The 17305-nt window shown below is 42.1% G+C and overlaps 1 protein-coding gene across 4 annotated transcripts in view; it reads right to left on the bottom strand.

Moving 5' to 3' along the window:
* Window positions 1-17248, bottom strand: part of IFT80 (intraflagellar transport 80) — a 90696-nt gene extending 73448 nt beyond the window's left edge. The window contains exons 1-4 of one of the 4 annotated variants that reach the window (XM_088479819.1): window positions 16997-17248; window positions 14759-14859; window positions 11567-11790; window positions 5939-6049 (exon numbers count right to left, since the gene is read on the bottom strand). In XM_088479819.1, coding sequence (XP_088335945.1) covers window positions 5939-6049; window positions 11567-11790; window positions 14759-14793 — 370 coding nt within the window. In that variant the 5' untranslated portion in view covers window positions 14794-14859; window positions 16997-17248. The other 3 variants (XM_088479821.1, XM_088479820.1, XM_088479822.1) reach the window with 3 other exon arrangements.
* Window positions 17249-17305: the final 57 nt, after the last annotated feature.

Below are 17305 nucleotides of genomic sequence, written 5' to 3'. Positions count from 1 at the left end.
AGCCATGTGACATGTATTATGATGCTGCGTCTTAATTATGCACGCCCCTGAAACGGCATTAAGATGCACAGAGACGCCTGCATTTGCACCACCAAACCACCGTTTCCATCGACCAACCCGTCACCACCCACAAACGGCTCGTCCTGTCACTCAATCTAGTGAGGCGTCTATGTACAAGGGGCGATCACTTCGCGATCGCATGGACTGTTTCGCACACACGCACTGCATCTTATACGCATGCGCAGATTGCAAACATCGGCAGGCTATGGACCTCATTCAGACCCGCTCACAAGCGAGTCGATGGTGAGGGCCTGCATTTGTCACTCGCTCCGGGGCTCGCTACAAAAGGGGCGGCTGTTGAGGTTGATCGACAGTTCAACCCTTTTTGTAGGTGGGGTGTTCCTGAGGCGTTTCTGAAGGAACGCCTGCCGTTTGTAGGCGGCCCTACTGACATCACCAGTGATATCAGTAGGGAGCTTCCTGCTCTATTAGAACAGGAAGCTACCTGGGGCTTGCGGTAGACGAGACCCTACTGCAAGGGTCTTGTTGCAAGCCCCGATGGTCTCGACCATCGCGACCATCACCTAGTCACTCGCTAAAGCTGTGGGTGGTAAAAGCTTTAAAAGAAAAGAAAAGCGTCTGCCATCATTCAGAGCGAGCGCTCGCTTTTTGCGAGCGAGCGGCTCTGAATGAGGTCCTATGTGCGAACGCAGCCTAGCGAGCGGTCTGAATCGGGACCTTGGTTCAGAACTCTTTGGACACCCCCCTAATGACGAATTAGGCAAAAAAATTAAATAAAATTAGCTTAATTCACACTAATAATGACATGTAATTTTTGGGCTGAAAATTCAAAAAGTTTAGGAAAATGGGTTTAGGAAAATGGGTTTAAAGTACTGGGTCATGTATTTTGGGGGACTGTAAGGATGGGTGTTTTTAGGATTACAGGTGGCTGCAGTAGGTGTATTTTTAATATTTTTAAAACTGTACTTTATAGACACAAAAATATACTAGCACCCTTTTTAATGTACCCCCAATTTAACTGCAGCAATTATATTTTCCAAAATAAATTGCTTTATATAATTTTTCCACACTTATGCAAATATGCATATAACAACCATTTGACTCACTTTAAGAAGCCAAAATACTTTTATTAGGACTATTTTATACTTCTATATTGATTTCCAGTGTCAGTTGGGCTTTTTATGGGGTAAAGACTGATTTCCCAAAAAATGTGCTGTACTTTTCGCACGTATGCGTTTTCTCGTGTTTTGCAATTGGATAGGGCGAAAACAGCATTGAAAAAGGTACGCATATGTGTCGATAACTTCGCCATGCGATCGCTTTTCGCCGACGGCGACTTTTTCACACCTAATTTAAAACGGCTCTTAATGTGGAACGTGGCGCTGCCAAACTATTTTTCCATCCACAGCTTTATCATTAGAATTGGGTTTTACACCCACACCATGCTGGTGCAAATGGTGATTCAATTAGCTGCAAGGTTTAATCAGAAACATTGCGGGATATGAGGTCATGGATATATCTCTTGTTATACCTCATACCCCATACAGGAGAAAGTGAAAAACAAGTACGATTGCCATAATGGCCAGAAATCTGCACAGCTATAGATCCCTAATTTTGAATTGAACTGGCCCCTTAGATCAGAACTAGTGCAGGCATTGTGCATCTAAAACTATCACATGCTGGGAGACAAAGGGCCCTTACGCCTGTAGAATTTGACTTTTATTAGCAAAACTATTGTGACAAACAAGAAGAGTCAGCAAAATAACCAAATCAGATCTATAAATTGTCATGGTCTTAGTGTACAGTGAAATACAGCTTACAGATGTAAAAACTGTCTGTAGGCAATATAATAGGGAACATTTGCCTCCCAATAGCTAGAGAAAGATGATGGGATCGTCCAAATGAACTCATTTTCATGTTGGACACATTTGCACTGTCCGAATTACTCTGCAAAATTCCCTAAATCATTAATTCACAAGTGATTCTCCTTACATCACAATTTACATTCAATGTGATCATACTGATAACACAAGGTTTTGCTCCCCGCTACAATTTAAATGACATTCTGAAAAAAATAAAGACAATTTGCAGACACTTGTAGACAAGAATAGCGGCCTGAGCCATAAAACTGATATTTAGTCTGCATTTTGTTTCTATTAGGATATGAGTCATGAGTGTTAGAGAGCCTGAGAAAAGCAGTGGGCGATGAAAAAAATATTTCTCTATACCATACAAGTACAATTTGTCTGGTGGTTAGTATTACTGCCTCAAAGCCCTGAGGTCATGAGTTCAATTCCTAATCAAGACCCTGGCCCTCATTCAGAGCCGCTCGTTAGCGGCAGTACGCTCGTTCCGAGCGATGTTTGCACATCTGCGCATGCGTACGCTTTTTAGTACGCATGCGCGAACCAGTCAGTGCGGCCGAAAATCGTTTGTACGCTATATAGCGAGTGCCTGCTATTTTGAGTGACAGAATGAGGCGTATGTGGGTGGTAACAGGGGAAGGTGCTTGAAAATGGGGAGTGGAGATCCGAACGCAGGCGTGCTTAAAGGTCAAAACGGGCGTTTTATGGGTGTGTATATTTAAAACAGCAGCGTCAATGACCACGTCACTGGGTTATTTTAGAGCCAGAACTGCTCGCAAATTTGTGGTAGCAAACACCAACCACAAGAATAGCGAGCAGTTCATACGCTGGTCGATGTACTCGATTAATCTAATAAATAGCGGACATGACGTATGGTGCGAGCGGCCAGGGGGCGTTTTTAACAAATAAACGAGCGTATGTTTTGCTCGTTCGTTCAGACTTAGAGGTGTGAACAGACTGCAATGTGCGTACGGATCATTTGAATAGCCACCCCTTGTTTTTAAACGAACGACCGCAAATAGCGAACGGCTCTGAATGAGGGCCCCTATCTGTTGTTTGGAGTGTGTAATGGTGCGTACACACGGTAGGATTTTAATGAACGATATGAACAATAACGATAATCGATCAACAATAAATCGTTCATTTTTATGCAGCGTACGATCAACGAATGACTAACGGTGCGCGTTTCCGCATGGACGATAACGATATCTATGGTCTTCCGTACATGCAGGCCAACTTGGACGACTTCATAACGATTTGCATGTTAAGAGAGGACTTCACTGAAATATCTATCATAGATATCTATCAGTGTACACAACCAAAATCGTTTGCCCTGCAGTACAGAAAGTAGAAATCTATCAGTGATATCGTTGGTTGTGCAGGTTGTACCGTCTGTATGCACCATAAGTTCTCCCTGTGCTTGTGTCTGTTTCCTCACACTCTACACCGGTAGGTAAACTATCTTACAATTAGCTATAGTGTGTACGTGTGTCCATGATAGGGAATACCAATATAAATATTGGTTAATAAATAAATAGCAACTACCTTTTTTAATGAATACAAGTTTCAAAATGGTTTCTTTGGTGTAGAAACAAGAAGGAAAACAAGCTACTTAGTACCTGAAACTTACCTTACTCTTCAAACTCTCTATGGGGCTGATGGAGAGAGAGAGTACTATGCCAGCCTGCATAGTGTATCTTATGTGTATTCTCAGAGTATGCGCCTATGCAGAACCGCACAAAATTTGCATGAAATAAACTTTACGACCCAATACCAATCGAGGGTGAGAAAGGGCCACTTTATGTAGGCAATGTTTAGTAAGGGTGTGTTCACGCAAATGCATCTCAGCAGACCAGATACTAAGCACATATACGCCAGTTAGGAGGGGTGTTGCTTAACAGATAGACAGTAAAAAGGTCGACGGTGTCTAGATAGACACCAGATGTTTAACAGTCAATGGGTCGACTGGGACAAATGGTCGACAGGGTCCAAAGGTCTATATGAAAATGGTCGACACATGATTTTATTTTATTTCTTGAGCCCTAATCTTCACCCTAACCCTTCCCTTGGTGCCTAACCCGAACCCTCCCTCCTGGTGCCTAACCCTAACCGTCGGGGTAAGTGCCTAGCCCTAACCCTCCGGTCAGTGCCTAACTCTTAAAAAAATAAAAGATTATTGTGTCGACCATTTTGTGTCAACCTTTTGTCCCAGTTGACCTATTGACGGTCTAACATCTAGTGTCTATCTAGACATTGTCGACCTTTTTAAGGTCTATCTATAGTCCGGAACCCGTTAGGACAGTGGTTCCTAAACTGTGCGACGTGGCACCCTGGGGTGCCTGTGGATACTTGCAGTGGTGCCTCAGGTTTGTGGTCCACCACCAAATGTAATTATTTAAGTAAATATGTTGACAAACAGCAGCGCAAACCTGTCCACCTCCATATAACTGAACCTAAGGATGACAGGTAAGCACAATTTACTTCACTTTACTAATTTGCTATTGAGAGATTCAGAAAAAAATGTAGTAAGCTTAAAGTTAGGGGTGCCATGAAATACTGATACTATATGGCGCCGTGATTCAAAAAAGTTTGAGAACCACTGCATTAGGAGGATTATCTTTTGCAACTGCATCGGCGAAGGAACAAGTACACACTGATGGCTTGGTATAAAGTAGGCGCATATGCTACCTATGGGGAGACGTACACATCTCTAGAGGTCTATGGCTTTGCATATGTACAGAACTTCATAAATTTTTATTCTTTGTATTTTCATAGCAATTTATGCCCTATTTGTTACCATCTCTGTATCGAGCAAACTATAAAAATCCCTATTGCTGAACACTGTGTGTGTGCCCCCCCCAAATATCTCAGAAGACCAATAATGACTCTATTGAGCCTGATGGTAAATGCAATCATAAGATACCTGTAATAGACCCGTCTCCAGCCACCTTCTAGCTCAGTGGTCGCCAACGTTAATTGAGGTGTGAGCTACTTTAGTAAAATTAAACCTCCTGAAGAGCTATTAAAATTGTAGAAAAAAATCTGGCTAATAACCGAACAATTGAAGGTCATTTAAGGAAAATGTAAAAAAAAATGTCATAGAAAACAACAATACATTTAATTATTACAGTGATATTATTGTAGTTTGTAAATAAAATGTAAGCACAGGCACATTTTACTATTAATTACCGGCTCCAAGGAGGTACTGTATAGGCAGGGCTGCTTTGTGATTTTCCGGCACGGCTATGCGGGAATCACTCGCTCTGCCGTAGCGTAGACGCCGTGGGTGGAACCACAGCTGCGGCAATCACCTCATGTGGGAGCATGCATCAGGGGTCGCTCGCTCCTAGTTTACTTGGCAGTACTGCAGCTAGGTGAGCTACCAGGATTAAGACCGCGAGCTACCAGTAGTGGGCGAGCTACAGGTTGGAGACCACTGTTCTAGCTGAACTAACAAGCCCATAGTGATGGTGGAATGGTGGGCATCATTATGTAGGCTGCAAGTCTCTTGTGCTGGCCCATTGCAGAGTGCTGGGGGAATTTGTGTCTTGTTTCTTCTTGTCTAGATTAACCCCTCCCTTACATGAAGCTGCGATGTGCCCATAAATTCATTCTGTGTATCACCTTTATATGTGTACATTGCTATTAGAAATTCTTACATTTTGTCTTGATTTCACCTTGACATAATGGGCGGAATTCAATAATTTTAAACACGCCCGATTTCCCGTCTATAGTGACGGGAGATCGCGGGGCGCTATATAATTGGTGGCGATCTTCATGTCAATCGCGCCCAAAGAAGTCGGGTTTAGCCACGCAAAACGGCTACACCCGACCAAAGTGCTGGGCGCGATCGCGAAAAGTGCAGTTTGGGGGTGCGAGCTGAAATGCTGGCACCGGCAGCTGTTTTCACCCGACAGGAGCAACAATATATCTCCGTCGGGCACAAGGAGGGGCCAAAACAATTAATTTGCATCCATAGTTTGAAAGGTTACCATATTTAATGATATATAAAAAAACTGCCCTAACAAAAGAACATGTAAGCCACATTTCACCTGTAACCAGGGCTGTTCCATCATAATTCCAGCGGCCAGCAAGAACTGCTCCAGAATGAGCTTCTACGCTTTTCTCCACTTTGCCCAACTTAGAAATGAGGTGGAATTTTCCTAGAAAGCAGTTAGATGAGATATTAATGTTTAACACAGACAATGACCAACTGCCTAAGAAAAAAAAAAAAGAAGGGGGGGGGGGGGAGGGGTTGGGGAGGTCACGGTTGTCCATTAATATTCCACATGGAGTTCAATAGCAGTGGTGTTTTTCACAATTCTAATACCCCTTTCAGGCAGCTGACCCTTCAATCGACTTTAGTCCCGGGAAATTACCCTGCTTATGTCTGAATGGTGCTACCCGGGAATTTACTATTCGTGGGCTGCACCAAGCAGCTTTTACATTGAGTTGGCAGTGCAGAGAGTCCTGAGTGCTGCTGCTTTGAGTTGGCAGCGCGGACGTTCAGCCCTGCTGCTTTGAGTTGGCAGTGCAGAGCGTCCTATAGGACGCTCAGCGCTGCCGCTCACCACCCCTCGCGCCGGTGGCTCCAGCGATGGAGACCGCCGACAGGTCTCTGCCACAGCGGGCCGCCCACACTCCCTCTGGACCACCAGGGCAGTATATTAACGGAAGGAGTTCTATCTCGCCATTTTTGGCGGAAACTTTTCGCCGATCGCGTAATTTTGCAGGCGGAAAAGTATCTCCGTATTCAATTTGAAAGACTTTCCGCCTAGACGTAAAGTCAATGCAATGTAATAGGCGAAAAAGTTTCGCCTATGAATAGCAGACGGAAAAAAGTGCAGAATTGGGGTTTTGGGGTGCAACGTTGCGGGAACCCCTGTGCAGCCTTCAGACAGTCCCCCAAAAGTAAACTGTGTCAAAATGTAAAAAAAACAAAAAAAAAACACTTAAGAACACCCTAAAAAATCACTTTGAATTTGTGGGCGAAAAAAAAAAATGTTGGGGGACAAAGTTAAAAACTAGTGAACATGACTCTAGGGGGTCCCCAAGTATGCCCCAGGTGTTTTTTTTCATTGCAGAGACTTGCGGCAGGTGGATTTTTCAAGTTTTTTTTAAACTTAACTTTAGCAACTTTAAAATATGCTGTCCCCCATTTTCAAGTACCCCAAATTTGCTGGGATAAGTTATTTTCTGCAAAATAAATTTCAGAATACTATTCTGCACCACTTATACAAAAACGCTATTTAGCAGCTATTGAGCCCATTTAAAAACACCAAATACCTTCAGCAAGCCAAATCAGGGGGTACCATAGCTAACCCCCATGTCAGAGCATCTTTTGGGGGGTGTCAGGCTGATTTCCCCAAATCTGACAGTTCTTTCCGCTTGTTTAAGTTTCACCAGGTCCCGTTTTCGCCTACTTTCAAATTGAACACGGCGATACGCGGGCGCACGCACATGATACTTTTCTGCCTGCAAAACAGGGGAAGTAGGCGAAAAGTCCTGGGAGGCGAAAAAGTATCACGGGTCCGCTCAAATTGAATACGGCTCTTAGTGTCGGGATTCAGACCAGCGGCATGATGTCTGTCGGTCTGATAACTACATCCCACCTGTATATAAAATTTATTTTTACTGTAAATTTAAGCAAAACCGAACCATTGAACCTGGCGCTTATATAAACAATATATGTAAATATTTTCAATTTTAATTTATTTATCAGCTGCAAGGCAACAATAAGGGGCTTGTGAGTACCCAATATGCAACAAATACTGGAAGTTTTACATCAGATCTAATTAATGAACTGCAACAAAATGTTCTTCTAAACTACAATATTGTTCTGGGTTATGGCTCAGAGATCAACTTATTTTTAGGAATATATTACTGTTATAAGTGTTTTAATATTGAAGTGAAAGGACCGTAAGAAAACACTCAAGTGATAATAATAATACTATCTATATGTATTGATGTAGATTGTGAGATGTGTTTTAACTACAGTATATAATGTGATTAAATTGTTAATTGATTCTTAACATTTGGAGCCTTAACTGATGCATATCTTTCTGTCATTTCATAGTCTAAAAAGTTTAAATTAAACAGTGCAGTCTTAATTTGTTGCATTTTTGGTTGTTGCAAATTTAAGCACACAAAAATAAAAACATTGAAATTTCATTTGAGGATCATGGCTTTCTGTGAATATCTGCCATGTCATTCAAGTGGGGTAGTGATCTGTTCGGGTTCAGTGTATTATGTCGATAGTAATCATATAAATTAATTTTCCCTAACTTCATGTCATGTCAACATTTTCAGGATGTCAACATTCCAACCATGTCGACATCATAACTGTCAACATTCTGGTGTCCACATTGTGAATGATGACTATGTGAATGCACACCATCGTTACGCATCCAGCTGACCCAAGATATGTGAAATGCAAATCTGACTCATTGATTGTATTAATTCCCGAATGTGATGTAATTTCCAGTCTAGGTTATCTGGAATAATCATACCATAAACATTGTCAACAACCACAAAAATAGCATGTGTAAAGGTTATTTACGTTAATAACAGTTTTTACGATGTATGCTCATTTCGTGCATAAGATAAATAGATAGATAGCGATTTTGCCCACTTCATATCACCAAGGGTAGATTTCAACCTCATATATACAGAATTATTACATTACATTTGATACATCAATAAAATTTGTATTACATACTCCAAAATGTATCACACCACTCAAAATCATATGTTGTGAAAAGTGGAGATCTGTGTAGTTGTACTGCACACTACGTACGCTCTTTGTAAAAACAAAACACAAATTCAACAAATAATGGAAACAATATTGTTTGCAGGTAAAAAAATTCCCATCCAAAGTAGAGTACATAAATACCAACTATATATATAGAATATTGTGTGCGCTAAACAAACAAGAAAACTGTACTTAACCATGATTCTATCCCCCATTAGCATCATGCAGTCACTGTTGTCTTATGTTAAATGTATAGCCCTTGGTTAAAGCTGCAACTTGTATGTTTATAAGGAAATGTTATACCTCCAACCAGTAATGATGTAGACATATGTGTAGGCGAACTATAATAAACTCAATGTGTGCGTCAATGTGTCTGTGTGGGGTAAGGATGGTTAAGAGGTGACTATTCCAGAAAAAGTAGACAGGAAATGACATCAGAGTCCCGCAACAAATCTGATCTGTTAGTCACAAATATGTTTCATAGCCACTAAATTCAATATCAGTTAAACATAACCGATGCAAGCATAAAGTTGGTAGGTAATATCTGCACAATAGAATATTGCGCAAAATGGTAATATATTTTTAGTGTTGTGTCTCACAATCTGCATGGTTTGTTATGCTGTGTATACACTAGGTCGACCCACCAACCTGACGACTGGTAAGTGCATATACACTGCCAATCGTCTGGCCTATGTGTCAGGCCTGACGTCACAACTTGGGAAGCATTTGCCTACCCAGTTGAGCAGTCACTCACCGCCGGGTCCTTGCAGCATGTGTACGTGCGTTCGGCAGGTCGCCCGTACACACCAGTAGATCCACTAATATACTGTATCTGCAGATATATATCGCCCATCTGCTGCGCTGCACAGCCAATGCGATCTGTCTGTGACCGACGTTGTTTACAGACATATCGGGGGTAGACCACCACCAACGTGCTTGCGATATATATCGGCGGTTCGATTCGATATCAGCCCAGTGTGTACCCAGCTTTACTTTTGCCTAGGCAGCAAACAACAGGTTCTGTTGTTATTATCACTAATTGTCTTATAGTGTTCTCTATAACCCCCCTAGGCAACCTCAACTAGTCTACTGGAGGGAATGGAGCAAAGAAATCACAAAGCAAACTACAGCTGCTAAGCAGGCCTCGGGCAGGAGCACAGACAACATGAAGCGCGCGCACACAAACACACAATATGGGACTTTAAAAAAATTAGTTTGCTGTGTCAAATATTAAACGTAATAAACATAGAATTTGATGGCAGATAAGAACCACTTGGCCCAACTAGTCTGCCATATTGATACAATTGTGCAGAGATAATGTTTATGCACAAAGGGCCCGATTCTTAGTCGGATGCTGCAACGTTCATGTCTGCAACTTATGCCGGAATTGCTTCTGCGACTTTATGCAAATACCGCTAAAAGCCCTTACTTGGAGTACAAGCATGTGTCTGAATGTGCAAAGACTGAGACGCTCACTTTAGACTCCCAAATACAGCTTTGCCCGGTTTTAGATGCAACCATCGGTCGCCCAATCGATTCATATTGTCCGTCAGAGTGTGACCTCCCATGGTTGCAATTGTGTGTCCAAGTCTGCAACCACTACAGTGACATGCATAACACCCCCATAAGATGGGTCATCTCCGTGCATCCCCTTATTCACGTCCCTGTTACCGCCCAAGAATGCAAAATAAATTTTCAAGACATTCCTGAGGCCCTGTGTCTCAATAGCAACTGCGACAATGTGTGCATGGACTGTAGACGCATGCGTAGAATAAAAAACGCTCAACAATGTGTAACACATCTACATAGCATCCGATTCAGAATCAGGCCCAGAATGAGGATTTATGATTGTCAGAAGCTTTAGTGAACATTGGGCCTGATTTATGTTGAACGCAATGCCGATGTTTTTGCAAATCAAGGGATTTTTTGCCCCTGCTCATGTGTCTTAATCACACTAGGCATGTGTCGTGGTGCATTACCATAGTTGCACTCTGTGATTCTTTATTCACAGTGTAATTGACAGGCAGGGAGTGTTTGAGGGAGGCAACGGGGAGTGTCAACTAAAAACGCAGGCGTGACTCGACCTTTTCGGGGGCATGTCACATTCTGCATCTGCGATCCCGTACGCTAAAAACACTGCTTCGACATCTCAGTTCAGGAGTCCATTCTGAGTGATTATAGATTTACTCAAGGATTCGATGTTTGCATGATCTGCATCCGATGCTGCGTATGTGTACGCAGTTGCGGACAGCTTGCGAATCAGTACAAGTTCAGGGGGCTGTTCCATTAGCATCATTTCACACATCCTCAGATGAAAATAAAATAATTGCAACTACGGGAACAATAGCGTCCAACTCTGAAACAGGCCCATTGGTAAAAAAAGCAGCTCAGATCTATTCCCTTTATAAAAGTACCTTTCTTTGTTTCAAGCATCAACAATATTATTGTAAACTTAATTTAAAAAATAATACTTTCACAAGTATGTTTTCAATCAAGAGAAAAGTGGTATTTTGATTAAGCATTGTCCCCCACATGGATTACAGGCCAAAATCTCTCATGCACATAAGCATAGGACAGAGGCCCTGATTCAGAGCCGGACACTCTCTGACTAGTGATGTCAGTGGGGCCGGACCCAGACGGTAGGCGTTCCCATGGGTAAGCCTCAGTCTGGGCAGCCACGCCCCCGGCACGCCCACCAAAGGGGGCGTGCTGTCAATCAACATCGACAGCACGCCCCCTTTGGTGCGAGACCCTTGGCCATCGTTATTCTGGTCTCGGAGTCGCCTCCGTCGTGCGCATGCGCACTTGGACACCATCGACCCGCTTGCGAGCGGGTCTGAATCAGGCCCAGATTCTTAAAGCATGTTTTCATGTTATGCTGTAAATAACACCTCCAGCACCAACAATACTGATGAATGGGCATACTCACCATCAGAACTTGTTAGAGCAAACATATCGGACTGCCCTTGCTTCTTGTTGCCCACATTCTTGGGGTACCAATGAATGTCAATAGGGTATGTATCATCTGGGAGTTTTACCATCAATGTTGTCTCGCCATTTAATAAGTTCCATTTCATAACCTGGTGGTCATCACTGCAGGAATACAGCTCATCAGCAGAGGTCCAGCCCACACAGCTAACCAGCTCCTTATGTACAGTGGGATTAAGGAGTTTAACATATGGAGTTTGAGTAGGATGGGGGGGGTGGAGAAAAAACAAAACACATAATTAAGGCATATTTATTGTGTCATAGTGCTCATTTTTATGTTTAAGTTATTGACATTAAACAAGAAATAAAATTCAGGTTTTTTTTAATCCAAAATAACATTTATTGAACGATACCTGCATTTTAAATTTAGCAATACAAAAGATTTAAGAAAATATACAGTCAGTTGTCACTTTATTAGACACACCTTTCTAGTACTGGGAAGATTCTTGTTCTTAGGTGACAAGAGTGGAACCAGACAGTCTTCCACTGCTTTAGCGCATCCACTTAAATGGTCAATTTGCTGTGCATTCATGATTCAAGCGCATGGTTATTTGAGTTACTATTGCCTCCTTGTCAGTTTGAACCAGACTTGCCATTCTCTTCTGACCTCTTTCAATAACCCACAGAACTGTCCCTCTCTGGATATTTTTTTAACAAAAAAAACCCCCAAAAACTTTAATTCACCGATTATCGCCCACATTATAACAATAGGCTTCTTACTTCACCCCTACAAATCAATTCTGAACGAAGCAGCTAGATTAGTTATCCTTACAAAATTTTCTTTTATAGCTAATCCATTCTGTTGGTTCCTACTAGGGATGGCCATCAACAGTTTTGTAGCCATCTATGGTCTATGGCAAGTGTTTTTTTTATCGATGGCAGTCCCCCCTTATGTTGGAGAACATTGAGGGTGCCGGTCTGATGCCTGAAGTGTGCACATGCGCAGCACTCAGCCATCGATGGCTAAATAATCATTGCTTTTCTTCCGATGATTATCAACCATCCACCACTAGTCCCTACATCAGTACTTTTACTAACAGATACAGTAAAACTACACCAACATACAAATATTCACGTAACAAAATAATTCCCAATTCAACCCCTCTGCCCTGTACATGATCTGCATTTCTTATCCACACTCCATACCTGCTCCTCCCATTCCCACTTACCGGGCATTTTTCAGGCTACAGCCACTGTGAGGAATACCTTACCTCACACAACAAGACTTTCCTCTAGCCTCCAAACTTTTCCCTGAAAACTCACCTCTTCAACCAAGATCATCAAGTTCCTGAACCATTCACTTAACCTCTCTAGGCTATATACTCCATTTTAATATAGACCGTAAGCTCGTGTTCATGGTCCTCTTAACTCTTGGGGGTTTATTTACGAAGCATCAGGTTGTAGAACCCTGCACTTCTGATTGTGTTTATTCCAGATATTCAAAAAGCAATGTCCTTTTAAAGATCGGGCATAAACACGATCAGAAGTTCTGGGTTTTACATCCCAATGCTTTGTAAATAAACCCCCTGGTCTGTTAGTACCCAGTCTTGTATTAATACAGTGTTTGTTCCCAATTGTGAAGCGCTGTGGAATATGCAGGCGCTATATAAATACATTTTAATAAATGACAAATAATTAATGGTGGTAACCAAGAGAACTAGTAGCAGCCAGGCAAAGCAAAGATGTGCTTGCAGTATAGCAGGCTTTTTAACAGTGTGGTGCTCACCTTTGGAAATAAAGAATTCAATGACATATCTTTACTTTGTAGCATAAAAAGAAGCTGGTCTGAAATTGAGTGACATAAGCTGTTCATTTCTTTCTGAAAATAGTTTCTTTTTTCTTTATTCTTTTGGAAAGGTGAAGATATGAAGTGAGATGTTTATACAACCTGTCTACCCACAAATTTGTGAATTACATAAGAAATAATTCTACTTGTGTTACTCAACTGCCATACTCATGTTATTTGTTATGGGAACTTCCTCAAACACACTGTCATGGCCGCCATCAGGCAGGACTGGCGGGCCTTGAGTCCGGGGCAAGGAGACAGCGGAGAAAAAGGGGGTCCGGGTGCAGCAGTGCTGCACTGGCAGCCACGTACAATTGGAATGTCATTTATGGTGCCGCCGCGAGCTAGCCGGAGCTCTCGGACCTTGCTGCTGGTCTGCAAGCTGTGATTGGCTCACAGCCGCGCCATATTTGAAATGCCGATGTATGGATGCAGCGCTACTACCAGACACTATATGGAATAGTGTCTCCTTATTTACTACTATTGCTAGTTTGCTACTAAGAGCTGTGAGTGCTGCCTGTGACCCTCTCTTTATATATATATATATATATATATATATATATATATATATATATATATATATATATATATATATGAGAGGGTCACAGGCATATATTTAATATATTTAATATATATATATATATTAAATATATGCTGCTTTACTGCTTTTTAAATTGGTTTACGCACAAATTGGTGTCCCACCCTCTGGTGTAGCTCCACCCACCTCTGCCAAACCCCCCCTGGTGGGGGCCCTACATATTTTCTCAGTCCCGGGCCCCACGATTTCTAATGCAAGCCCTGCATAGTATAAATAAATATTCAATACAAACAATAAGACCAATGGACGCTCTGGTTCTGCATTATTCCCTCGGTCAGTTATCTAAGGATCCTTAGAAAAAGCATTGTTTATCCAAACTACTCAGTCTTGATATGATTTCCACAAAAACTAATGTATTTAAAAAAAAAAAGTAATAAAAATACTAAGTATTCTAAATATGTCTGTTTCACAAAATTAAAATAACATCATATTGGATCCCATATTCCTTTGTAAATTGTCAAGTGTAGGAGCTGGGACAAGTGATAACAAATAGATACCGGGTTAGAGGAGAAAATTTAAAAAGGCACTCACAGTCAGTGTAAAGACCGGACTGCTTTACCTCGACTGCAGATGCCGTTTTAAATTTTCACCTCCAACTCACCGGTATGCTGCGGCTTTCAGAAATCGCAGCTTTATAAATAAAGCCCTTCATCTGCATTAAAACTTTAAAAAAGATTAAGCCAGTGAGATCATTTCTGAATAATGGCAACCAAATGTTTTTATTTTATTATTCACTGTAAAGGATATGTTTGGGCTCTTTTAATAATGATGTCTTCAGTCTCATTTTTCTGTGTATAAAATGGAATAAAATAAGCTCAGATTCTTCAATAAAAAGTAAATATAGCTCAACCTGAAATAAAAAAACAAAATGTGAAAGTCCACTTTTTGAGCAACATAAGTCATTCCAATTTCATCTTTTTTTATAACCAACAAAATATAATTTTAATATATAGTTAATATATTCTTGAAAAAAAAAAATCTGAACTTCAAACTTTTTTTCAACTAGCATTTCAAATATTTCTGTATTAATCAATTTGCTAAAGATAAAGATTAAGAGGTGATTATGTTGTGTACTTCTATTCTCTTGGATGGCCCCCGATAATTAAGAATCCAATTTTCTGCAAGGTGTGAGTGTGACAGTGGATACTTGATAATCAGAGCTCAAGTGCGGCGACAGCTGCTCCAAAAGGCAGCTGTCCACGTGCTCAGTAACACTGTTACAGAAGTAGCAGTGATACCTACCAATGCCCATCCAACCCGAGATCATGCATGCGGCGCAGGGCACTCAGTGTGCAAGCATGATCTGCTCGGATCTCTAGGATCCCTCTTTGCTACCCTGGACCTCCCTCCAATAGGAAGGAGCGGGGCTTTTGGAATCAACGCCATCTGAAGATGTCATTGATTTCCACAAGCAATCTCTGAAAACTTTTAGTTTTTAGAATTTGCAGAATACTACCTTAATAATGAATGGGCCCTATACAAATTTTATTTTGTAAATTAGTGTTTCCACATGTGTAATAGGACCATAAGTGATTATGAATAGGCCCCTTAATCTACAAAGTAGGGGAGGGCAATTAGCGACCCACTAGCTGTTGTTGAACAATACATCCCAGCATGCCCTGATAGTTTTGCTATTTGGCCATTCTAAAACTCTTGCAAGGCATGCTCTGATGTGCAGTTCAACAGGTGGAGGTCCGCTTATAGCCCTCCCCTGCTCCAAAGGCTAAAAAGATTCTAAAAATATTGCGAGATAACGAATATAAAGGGACCTAATGTTTATTACCTAATTTTCCCTGTAAATCATGTTGAAATGGCAGTTTTAAGTAACAGCCTATTAGACAATGCCTGAGTGTAGGAGATATCAGCGATACCTCCTGCATCAGGCAAACACCTGCTGGTCCGCAAACACCATAATGGAAACTGTGGTCTGGCCTTTTTACCAAGCTCAGAAAAGCTTAACTTTTCATTGCTTGTCTCCAATAGCTAAACATCTTCATATAGAGTCAGCAGGCTCTTTCCTCTTTTTTTGTGCGAGACCTAAAAGGTACCTACACACTAGACGATATATTGCACGATTTCGACGCATCGGAACGACAAATCATGTAAAATATGTCCAAATAGTGAGTGTCTACTCACAATAACGATGCGCGTCCCCGTGGGTCATATATCGCATCTTCAGATCTTGACTACAGCAGGCAAGATCTGCCAATCTCGTACGCAACGCACTGAAAATCGTTAAGGACGCACGATAGCTCGTTTGTCAGATTGGACACTTTTTAGCACCATATTGTGTCCTGGAGTGTCGGGGAGAGTTCAAGGGAAATCACTCACGATATTGCATTGTGAGCACATCGCCTAGTGTGGACTCGCCTTAAGGCTGCGCAGGGACACTGGCAGGGCACGTCCCAATAGTGTAAACGTTCCCCGCTGCAAAGATCGGTGTCTATTGTACAGATTTCACCAGGACAGCTGCTTATCAGAGCAGAAAAAAAACCATATCTTATTTATTGCTGTGATAAGCAATGATACTCTACAGGGCCCCACTGACACCAATGAGAACTAGAAAGGCTCGCCATGCATGCAGAGGAGTTCACAGGCGCTCCTCGTGTGTATACAATGAAAAGTTAGTGAGCTGAGATGTAATAGGGAGAGCATAGACACACCAGGACAGCCTAAGTACTGTATGGGGATCATTACCTGCAGCTCTCTCTCTATCTCAGGCCTCCGTTCCCTATGGCTCTCTCAGCAGCGCTACTCCCGGCGTTCCGTCGCTATGGTAACGTATCGCGAGAGTTGCAACGTTGGCACAGTGTCATTGGGAAAATGTGCTATAGCCTGCCCCCCTCACACAGTAACACCGGCTCCAGGACCCACTCACTACATGTGCTCAAAACACGAGATATGGAACAAAACTGAACAGCCTATGTGAGTGTAACGCGAAGAATGCTCCCCACACCAGTTCTGGCTGCCGGTTACATAGCGCTCACATTTCATTTTTGCTGTCAATGTCTCGGTTAGAGCGTTGTATAAGAATCCTTACTCCACTCCGTCTGCACTGCAGCTCAGCGGCGCTCTCTGCCAGACTATAACATGGCCGAAGCAGAAGCGTCCCCGGGCATCACGTGACCGCGCATGGACAAATCAAGGCGACCCTGCAGTACATAGGAGAGAAGAGAGCCACGGCCAGACCAGCCTAGGCTGCCCCAGTGTAGACACACCCATTATACACGCCCCTTTCCGTTGCCACGCAACCTAGCCCCGCCTCTTTAAACCGCCTAGTAATCCAATAACCGTCA

Source organism: Taudactylus pleione, unplaced genomic scaffold, assembly GCF_031769625.1.
Source record: "Taudactylus pleione unplaced genomic scaffold, aTauple2 ptg000246l, whole genome shotgun sequence".
Lineage (NCBI taxonomy): Eukaryota > Metazoa > Chordata > Amphibia > Anura > Myobatrachidae > Taudactylus > Taudactylus pleione.
This window is presented reverse-complemented; position numbering and strand designations above follow the sequence as displayed.